At 41.0% G+C, this 10,097-nt stretch overlaps 1 protein-coding gene across 1 annotated transcript; it reads right to left on the reverse strand.

Annotated features, from left to right (window-relative positions):
• Positions 1-941: 941 nt before the first annotated feature.
• Positions 942-9,528, reverse strand: LOC104276123 (vitellogenin-2-like; the record flags this gene model as incomplete). Its single annotated transcript, XM_009872305.1, has 17 exons — positions 9,482-9,528; positions 9,347-9,367; positions 9,113-9,264; positions 7,500-7,751; positions 6,791-6,952; positions 6,555-6,703; positions 5,871-6,021; positions 5,598-5,755; positions 5,341-5,506; positions 4,317-4,442; positions 3,765-3,983; positions 2,893-3,110; positions 2,636-2,733; positions 2,214-2,338; positions 2,002-2,103; positions 1,232-1,351; positions 942-1,143 (listed from the first exon to the last, which is right to left on the reverse strand). Coding segments are annotated over exons 1-17 (2,461 nt in total), but the record flags the coding sequence as incomplete, so codon positions are not given.
• Positions 9,529-10,097: the final 569 nt, after the last annotated feature.

Raw genomic sequence — 10,097 nt, forward strand, 5'->3', positions numbered from 1 at the left:
TGTCATCGTTGACACAGATTTGCTGAAGGTGCCTTCTTTTCCAAAGCTCAGGTTGTTAAAAGAGACTGTGAACAAGGGCTAAGGCTGGAGCAACATTGCTCATAACACGTCACCAATTAGACTTTCATCTGTCGACTGCTCTCCGAGATCAGCAGTCCAGCCAGCCTTCACTTACTTTGTAGCCCATCCACCCAGTCCCTGCCTGCCCAACCTGCCTACAAGGATGCTATTTAAAAAATAAAGAAATAAAGAAATTAAAACCACCCACAAAAGAAAGGGCAGAGGGGTTTAAAGCAAACTAACAAATCAAAAAACAAGAGCAGAGTGGGCACATACGAGACTTCCATAGAGAGCACAAGTACATGTACTTCAACCTTCATTCTTTATATGGTGTCAGCAAAAGGAAGGGTCAGGTTTGCCTAAATTGAAAGTCTGCCGCACAACAAACAATGTGATTACTGAATTAACTTCTTGATATGTATTTATACTTGCATACTTATTGCTTTAACACAGCTCTCTGTCTCTTTTCATATGTCCTCTTCCAGCTTTCTCTAACGTTACTGGTAGTTCTCTTTTGATTGTCTTCTCTTTTCTTGTCTGTCTAAGTCACAGTGAATCCTGCTTAGCTTGTGTGTGCATCTCTGGGGAGCCACCTCCTTCTGCCCATATCTGCGCCAGCTCCCCAAGAAGCTCTTGTGTTTTCTGGCCTTGAATGCTGTGACCTTTCTCTCTCTGGTTTCCCACATTCTCACCTCACCTTCTCCGTTTTCAGTCCATTCGAAGACGAGGCAGAAATCAGCTGTGCTCAGCTTTTCTTCAAACATCTTCACTACCTCCTGCCTCCGCTACAGAAATTAGGTCTTTTTCTCTGCCTTCCAGTTTTTCCACTTGGCCTCTCTTAGCCCATCCCTCCCACCCTCTGCTCAGAGCTGATCTCCTACGTCCCAGCTCACCGCTGACGGCCGCACGTGCCAGCGCAGGCGTGTAGGACCCGTACTCCAGCGGCAGACCCGTGCAGGTAGGAACGATGTATCGCAGCTCTCCCAGCCACACCGGCTGTGTCCATTGCCCTGCAATGCCGCTTCGGATTTGGCTGACGATTTTCTTAATCGCTGTGCTCTTGTCAGCAGGTTCTAGCAGAGTCTAGCAGTAGAACAGAGGTCCAAGAGGTTGGGATATAAAAGTACAATGGGTGTCAAATCTTGCAAAGAAAAGTAGAGATTCCTTGTACCTTCATAGCCTGCTGCAGGACTTCCTTATTGACGTTAGCATAGGCCAGCTCTTGGCCAAATAGTTTAATATAGGCTGATATCAAGGGGGTTTCTGTTGGTAGCTCCTTCCATCCCAGCAGCTAGAGTAGAAACAAGCAAAGTTCATTAATGCAACTCTTTACAAACTGTAATTCAGCAAGGTGATCAAACCCATCACTGACCAAGCTGCAGTTTTCCATTGCTGCTTGTTTCTTTGCTGCTTTGTAAATAGCACAGTGTCACTAATTCAGACTTGCTCCCTGTCACTGAGATGCCCATGAAGAGCCTCCTGTCCAGTGTTCGGCATTATACACAGAGCTGTTAGTACCACTAGTACGATTAGCACCACTAAACTCAGTTTGAAAGCACAGCAACAAATCACCTTTTCGTTTGAAGGCAAAGGTATATTCTTGTACACTGAGGCAGGCAAAGGGAGGGAGGACAAGCCTGCCAGGCACGAGCCGTTCTCCATGCTGCAGTGTGTACCTCCCCCTCTCCTCCCCTGCTCCTTCTGCAGCCGCACGTGAGGTTGGGAGGAGACAGGGCTAGAGTGAGACTTTGCAGAAGCTATCGCAACCTTCGCAGGAGTGATGTCCCCTCCACTCCCACTGCGGATCTCACGCTTGCAGAAACCCTGGAGCTGACTGCTAGGTGGGTAGTTTGCCTTCTGGGACAGGGCCTAACTGGTACAAGAGGACTCGCTAAATCCCTCTTTGCATAATCCACATATTGCATTACTGAAAATACCTACAGTTTTTCCAATCTCTTTTATCTTTTTGTATGTGGGATATTCAGCAAACGGGATATTTTTTTTCACGATGACATCTGTTAGGCCTTCCACCCGCACACCAACCTACCAAAACAGCATGAGAAGGAACAGTCTGAAACACACTCACAGAGATGAAACTTTGTGGTCAATTTTAATTTTAATTTGCTTTATTATTGATTTAGGTAAATATTTACCTCCGCCACATCAGCCACTGATCCTGCAGAATATGCCATCACCTTGGAAATAATTGCTGATGGGAACATCGTTCCTGGGCTGTTCATAACAAAGACATCTCCAGCAGTACCAATTTTATAGTTATCTATGGAAGAAGTGAAAAAAAGACACATTTTTTTCTAATCATTCTGCTTATCATTCAAGATCATATTTCTGCAGACTTTTCCATTGCCAACCCTAAGAATTATCACTACATATATTTTGACTGTTTAGGTCCAAATTAATAAATGGCTACTCATGCACTTTTAAATATATGACTGTCACATTTGATTCAGTGTCTTACTGAAACGCAGAATGTCTTATTTCTCCAAAGGGTTTAATGTCCCATAAGAATGGATTTCTGAAGTGGAAGTTTCCTGGTCACTGAAACGCTTTTACTCACCAAAGTAACCACCAACACTCATGACCTTGCTATACCGATAGCTCAGCCTGTCCAGTTTGGGAGCCAGCAGCTTGAGGGCAATGTTGCAAGCCGAAGAGCTAAACAAAACAAGAAAGGTCATAATATCCAGAAATAAACCGCACCCCATCAGAACATACATTGAAACGTTTGTCAGCCCGTGCAGTGCTCACTAACAAGAACGTAACAGAACTTGTTGTTTGCAGAAGATCATCCAATTCATTCCTGTCCCTACTTACATGTTGTACATGTACGGCAAACTGCTCTTTGACAACGCCTTCATGTGGGAATACACGAAACTGGCCACTTGCAAACTGCTCTCCTTCATCGCTACGTTAGCTATCGTGGTTATAAGAGAAAGGGCAGGCCTCGTCTCGAAGATAACCACACAGGCCATCATTCGCACTTCAGGAGGAAGAGACTGGTCTGCAAGGATCTGGATGAGATAACCCTGCACCTGCAGAGAGGAAACAGCATCGGGAATTATCAATAATTAAGACTTTCTGCAGACTGGATCCACCTGCAGGAAGTATGGGAGTGGGGGTTATTGTCCTCGCAAAAAGGTTTCCTGATCTCTTTTTAGTGAATGGTTCCACATCAGTTTATTAAGACAGCTGAAGGGGCCGTGAAAGAACAGCCCCACAGAGAAGGGTGGGCGCTGAATCTGAAATAAATGTCCATGTAGTTAGGTATTGGGTCAATCCATCCAGCCTTAAGGGAAAGGTCTAAAAGAAGCAGACTAATGTCAGTGTTTTGCCTAGGAGGTGAGTAAAAGCTCTTTCTCTCTCCTATGGACTATTGATGTAGGTTAAATTTTATGTCTGAGGTTTAGGGGGTTAAATTTCCACCATATTTAACTTATTTGATTATGACAGATGACTAAAGAAATAGTGCTGATATTCTTCTGGAAACCTCCTATTGATTAACAACTATTATTAGCAGAAAACATCAGGTGAAATACAAAATTTTATTGTGTTCTTAGAAATAATCCTACATTTAAAAACCCACCACATGCTGAATCCACAGACATGATGCCATTAAATTCACTACTCTTTGCCGTATATATTCTCTAATTCACTAAGTGAAGAAATCTCTGACAGATCATACTTACTGTTTTGGGATCCTTCCAAGCTGTTTTTCTTAAGGCCATTATGGCATCAATTTGAATGTGGACAGGGATATCAGAAGCACTGGATGAAGATATGGGAAGGAACTTCAGGATGCGCTTGATGCTGGCTGGTTCTCCCACGTTACCAATGCACTTCAGAGCTAATTTCATTTTGTCTTCTTTGCCCCTGCTGATCGCTTCATCTGCCAGGTCATGGATGGGCTATAGGCAAAGCACATTTCAGTCTTTTCTTCCTAATGTATAGATTGTCCACAGTGTTCCCCTTAGCTACTGAAAAGCCTACCCCAATAAACCAAGTGGTTTTGGTAGGATTACTTGGTAATGGTTTCTCTCAGGATTTTGCCTTACAATGTGTTTTTAATGAAGAAGCAAATATTTACATTACTAAAATGATTCTTTGCCTTGGTTCTGAAGGAGACTTACAAAATATATATTCGTAAGTCCAGTTGCCATTTTTCTACATCTTAAAAGAGTTAAGGTAATGTAATGAACGTTGCTAGGCTATTAAGAACACCTTGAGAAAAAGCCACCCACCTGAAGAGCTTCTTTAGGACAAGCTGAGGTCTGAGAACAGTATCTGTTGACCACAGAACTGTATCCCAAGCAGGCAACTTGCTGAAGCGTGGGACTTTTCTGAATTCGAGAACTGGTAATTAAATCCTGTGGGGAAAAAAGGGAAACAAAACTAGTTTTGCATTTAATACAGGGCTTCACATAGCTTTTGGAGCAGGAAAATCATCAGAGTTTGTCTGAGGGGAGCAGTTGCAGAATGATTACTGTTCACATCCAAACAAATTAAATCAACTTGTAGACATTTTATTTGCAAGCTTCACTTAGGAGCTGAATTCTCCACTAATTTCAGTATAAATAAGCACATATATAAGTTTGCATAACACCATTTTAATTTTTCTCAACTGAGAATAACACTGAAAATACAAAGATTATGTATAAATATCAATCTATAATATACTTAGGAATCAATTATACTATGATGCATTCTCATATCATACCTTTTTTTTCCTATTTGAGAAGAGGAATATTGACTAGAGACAGGAAAAATCCTGTTTGGAATAAATGATTCATTATAGTGTCAAAATATTTGATGTTTGCACTAACATTTTATAATAATTTGATGTTTGTGCATCAAAATATTTTATGTTTGCACTTCCAGCACTTTCAAGCTTATAGGAATATTTTACAATTAACAGAGCTACTCAAATGATGTAACACAGAAATCATCATTTGTTTTAGAAGAAAGAGATTGAAGTGGACAAAATTTTGTCTGTAGAAGGTATGATGTGATCCAAGCAAAATAAATGAGAATTACTCTCAGAAAGTGTTACAAGAAAGTGGCTTTTATATCCATGGACTGAAATGAAGACACAGGACTGTGCCTCCTCTTGTATATACAGTGCCAAAAGGAATTTGTATTTCAACATTTGAACAAAATTGGTATATATGAGGGGAGAATCCAGTCTCTAATATACTTTATAATCAAAGGCTGTCATCAGTTAGCATTCCTTTTGTTATCAGGGAAGATTCACGCAGATTTACTCACTGCTGCTATTGGAACAGTCTGTTCATCAGCTTTCGTTAAATGGAGAGCAAAAGAAACACTTAGAAGAGTCTGGAGGTAGCTAAGGTCATCGTTGCGAATTCTGGTCTTAATGAATTTGAGCGCTTCTGCGGTGCCGGTCGCAGAAACTGCACTCAACAGCCATCGCCTGCAAGCAGGTTAAAAAAAAATTTCCCTACTTTTAGCTCTCAATTCTCCAAAAATTGAAAAGTTTCTTAGAAGCTATTACAACGAAATACCTGTAGCGGGGTTTGTCTGAAACTTGTCTCCAGATGGACTCAAGGGTATCAGCGCTTGATATCCGGCAGAGCTGGACAAGCTCCAAGAATCTGTACGGCACATCGTCGTGGAAATCTTGTTGGTTATTCAGGACTATGTGTTGCAGTGTTTCTACTATCTGTAACAATACGTGAGAGAGAGAGCACACACAATTAATTCCTTTGGAATTCATGATCATTACTCTTCATTCTTTTTATTAGGAATGTAATCTGAAGACCTAAAAAAGACTATACCCGTTGCTCGGGGTTTTTTGTCTTGATTAGCTGCAGTGGCATCTGTGGCAATACTGATGGGAATTGGTAACGAAGGCCTCCGTAGCTCTGCATGGAAATTTCCGGGGCGCTCACCCGTTCGCTTCGCACTTCAAGCAAGGTGAGTTGTTGTCTGTCAGGAGACAAGTGTCACGGGAAGAATGAATTGGCTCTTTTCCACCACTTGCCTTGACTGTTTGTTGGTTTGGTGATACTACGATGCTATCAGTTTTACTCTAATCATTTTTCTTATCACAGTAAAGTCTTACAGTTTGCTAATGGATGAAGCCTTCTCATTGGAACAAAACGGTATTAGAGTTAACTACAATGAAATGGCTTCTGAGGAGCTAAACTGCTGTCTCTGCATGAGAGCTACCAAAAGTGTAATCAACGATCTTATTTCTACGTGCGCCATCTTCCTCCTGACAGTATAAATTAGCCCATTGTCAGGACAGAGCAGTGAAGCTGCATTCCTATAGCACACGTGAGCAAAAGAGCTTTTCTCATTTTCCTTCATATAATTGCAATGCCAAATTCACCAGGGTACAAATAAAGAACCCAACTGCGGTGGAGCTCACTTCTCATTTCACTTCAGTTGGGGGTGAAATGGACTTCCAGAATCTATCGTTATTCTCACTTTGTGAAGCAAGCACACGTCCCACCTACTTTGCTTCCGTGACAGCAACACCAGTAGGTTCACTGAGAGGTGAGATCTGATACACCTGCTGCGATACCACTTCCGAGATGAGGGTACCGCTGTCTGTCTGCTTCAGTTTGTAGGAGAAAGCTGCAGTCCCTTTTATGAGCCTTCCCTTCTGGAGGAGGACAGAGACACACAAAGAGTGAATGGGAACAGAATGGCCGTGCTTGTAATTAAGAAGGTCTTTTCACACCTCACGTACCATCACGTCAACAGGACAAGGGTAAATGTAAGCCATTCCAACACTCTTCTTCACCTTCTCCTGGCAATTATTTTGGTCTACAGTTTTGGTTACAGAGACTCTGCTGTTCTTCCTGTCTTCCTGGATGATGTACCTTGTGTGGCAAACACCTCCAATCCCAGCCTGCAGATCAACACAGATAATGAGACTTCCCAGTTAAATCAGCATTTCACTGCGTCAGCAGTGCTACTGAATGAAGATTCTGAAAGACCAGAATGAGGGTGAAGAACTACTGAACAGTCTTAATTATGTTTTGAAACCTGTTACCATTATATGCAATGAATCCTATTGAACTAAAAAATAGACGTGAATAATAATCAGGAGATGGAGTTTAAAAAACTAATCAATTAATTTATATCTGTATTAAAAAATAAAATGGCTCGTGTAGCTGCATCAGGGAAGCCACGTAACAGATACATTAATAACTAATACTTTTTTTCCTTCAAAGGACTGCATGTCAAGTCTTAAAGACACATGTCTTTAAACCAAATCTAGCCCAGATAATTCATTCAATACATATACACACATTCTCTTCTGTGTGAATGAAAATTGTGGGGGTTTTGATGAGGAACGTTTGAAAGCAAATGCAAATAAACAGAAAATTAAAGAAAGAGCACCTAAAAAGAACACACCCTTTCCATAAAGTAATTTTAGAGTGGAAAAAACAAACCTCTTGCAATTCGTACACATTCTGTGACTTTTTAATGGTTATCTGCAGCATATTCAGTATTCCTCTCACTATGTTAACACATATATTGGGGCAGTCTTCTGGTCCGTAAATGTTTCCAATCCGTCCACTACTGTATTCAAACTTGAAAGGCCGGGTAAAACATGAAGAAACCATCTGGGTGATTTTGGAAGATCGAGTAAATGAGTCCTTGGGCCAGATGCCATTGTATTCCTCAAACTGTGGAGAGCGGATCTGGGAGGAAATTAAGAAAAGATACTCATGTGAATAAAACTCCATTGGTGCTAAATATGCAGACAGACAGAAGAAATTAACATAATCACCAGTTATATAATCTTTGCTTTCCAAGGCTTAGAAACTCATATAGCAGTCTAACCTTTTGTCTTTTGCTTACACAAGTGTAAAACCAGTAGAAATCCTGCAGGCTCAGGAGTATTATTGTATCTTCCAGAAGCAGTTAACGTATCACTATAATCTCTCAGGAATGTTTTAAACACTTTACTTGCATTAACTCTATAGGGAGAAAGGGTAATTCAAAAAGTAACTAAAAAAATAAATCAGATTTGTCCCTATTTTTTTCAGCCTTAAAATAAATATTCTGCTTCAAGTGAAATTTAGCTTTTAAAAAGCTTCTATCATTCTAAATATCAAATAAGTGTAGTTTTAGAATGTCTCAGTTTAACTCATCTCCTTCTGAAAATGTGTGACTAAACGAGTTGCTCTATTTGCTGCATATTTGTGAATTGCTTAAATCAAACCACTACTTTTCAAATATGACTGATGTATTTATAAACCTTTTTTCTTCCCCTTACTGAGACACAATGCGAATCAGAAGAGATTTCAGTAACTTTGACAGAGTGCCTCAGAGCAGAGCCTGGCGCACACCACGTAAGAACTTCAGGATGAAGACTAGAGCGCGAAATGCAATCCCTGGCTCATAACTTTGACATGTGGCCCCTGTCAGTGAAAGAAAAAAAGAAACAAAAATCTACAGCTCAACTACAACCAGCAAGAGCTCTATCACTGAACTCAGTGCCCAAACCAGAAGCTGTTTCATAACTGACTTAAACAGACAAATAAAAGTATTTTTCTGAAACATACTTATTCTGATGGGCCAAGTCCTATCTCTACTGATCTTGAGAGGCGTAATTTCACACGTACAGACCTTTTATTGCATCATCCAAACACTGTATAGTATCACATGTTCATTTTTGATGCCTTTCATTTTTAAATCTTTGTCACTTACAGTTTCTTAGGTTTTTATCACTTTTTTGGTCTACATTTATTAATTGCCTGCGTGACAATAATTTTACATACCCAAGTCTTCCTACAAAAGTAGGAAATGAGCGTTGAGCCTAGCACCAAATCTTCAAGTCAGAGCAGGCTTGAGTGATGTAACTTAGAAATAACCATTTTCCACAACGGACAACAGTGACTGGATGCCAAATCACTCGTCACGTCTGAAACTTTAACTTGCAGATCATAATCCAACATCTACAGCATGGAGTCTCCATGCTGTTGGGCCCCCTACAGCTTTCCTAAAGCCCAGGTTAGCCAGTTGCAATTACGTCTGTGATTTACAATTCACTGGATACCTTGAGGAGGTAAGTGTTCTCTGACAGCTCGCTGATCTCTAGTTTGCAGCTCAAGCGCACACCAGCTTTGGCCAAACCTTTTTCTTGAAGCCCATTCAACACCCAGCCTTCATAGCTGTACACGTGGCTCCTTCTGCTGCCGAATCCAGGGTCTGTGGGGAATGGCAGGGGCGTTTCACAACAGAAACTGTGACAAAGTCATCGAAGGAAGGTTATAGAAGGAAATTTACTTACCAATGTCAAACTTCTGGCTTCCTACAGAAAGAAATGGGAAACAGATTAAGTAACATTCAGCACAGATCCAATTGTTGCCACTGAGCTTAAGGAAAATTTGGGAGAGACAGGTGAAAAAGGGCCACATGAACTTACCTACAAGGGTGAGCGCTAGCGCAAGTATGATTCCCTTCATAGTGAAGGTGAATGGGGCTCTATCAGACATGGTGAGACTTTTATGGAAGAAAGCTCAGGAACACGTGGCCGTGTTCTGCTGAATTCTCAAGTTTTTTATCAGTTTATGTAAACACTTCCCTTTTTGCAATCACACTTTCTCTTCAGACGGAATAACGGAAATCAAGTCGTAACTTGGCATCTCACTGATTTCTCATACAAGCCCTTTCCTAGATTGCCTGTAAGTCTCTACTTGTCCTAGTAAAACAATTTTACCACATCATTTACAATAAATTTGCAATAAACACATTACTTAATTTCTTAGATTGTGTCACAGCTGGCTGCTGGTGTTTGGTTCTGCCAGAGACTAGGTTGATTTTACCCAGGTTATGCTGACCTGGCATCTGACCTGAACTGTTATCTAACTGATAACGGCCCAATTAACAGAGCAGAGTCAGTGTCACACATGTTAATGGTGTTCTTTCTCTTCCCTCCGCATTGCTTTACAGCCACCCTTGCAGACAAGAGATCAGGACAGCTAAACCCTCGCTCTTCTTACCTTCGTATGTGCACTAAAGCACGTTTAATATCCTGCTGA

Source organism: Apaloderma vittatum, unplaced genomic scaffold (assembly GCF_000703405.1).
Source record: "Apaloderma vittatum isolate BGI_N311 unplaced genomic scaffold, ASM70340v1 scaffold32056, whole genome shotgun sequence".
NCBI classification, from domain to species: Eukaryota; Metazoa; Chordata; class Aves; order Trogoniformes; family Trogonidae; genus Apaloderma; species Apaloderma vittatum.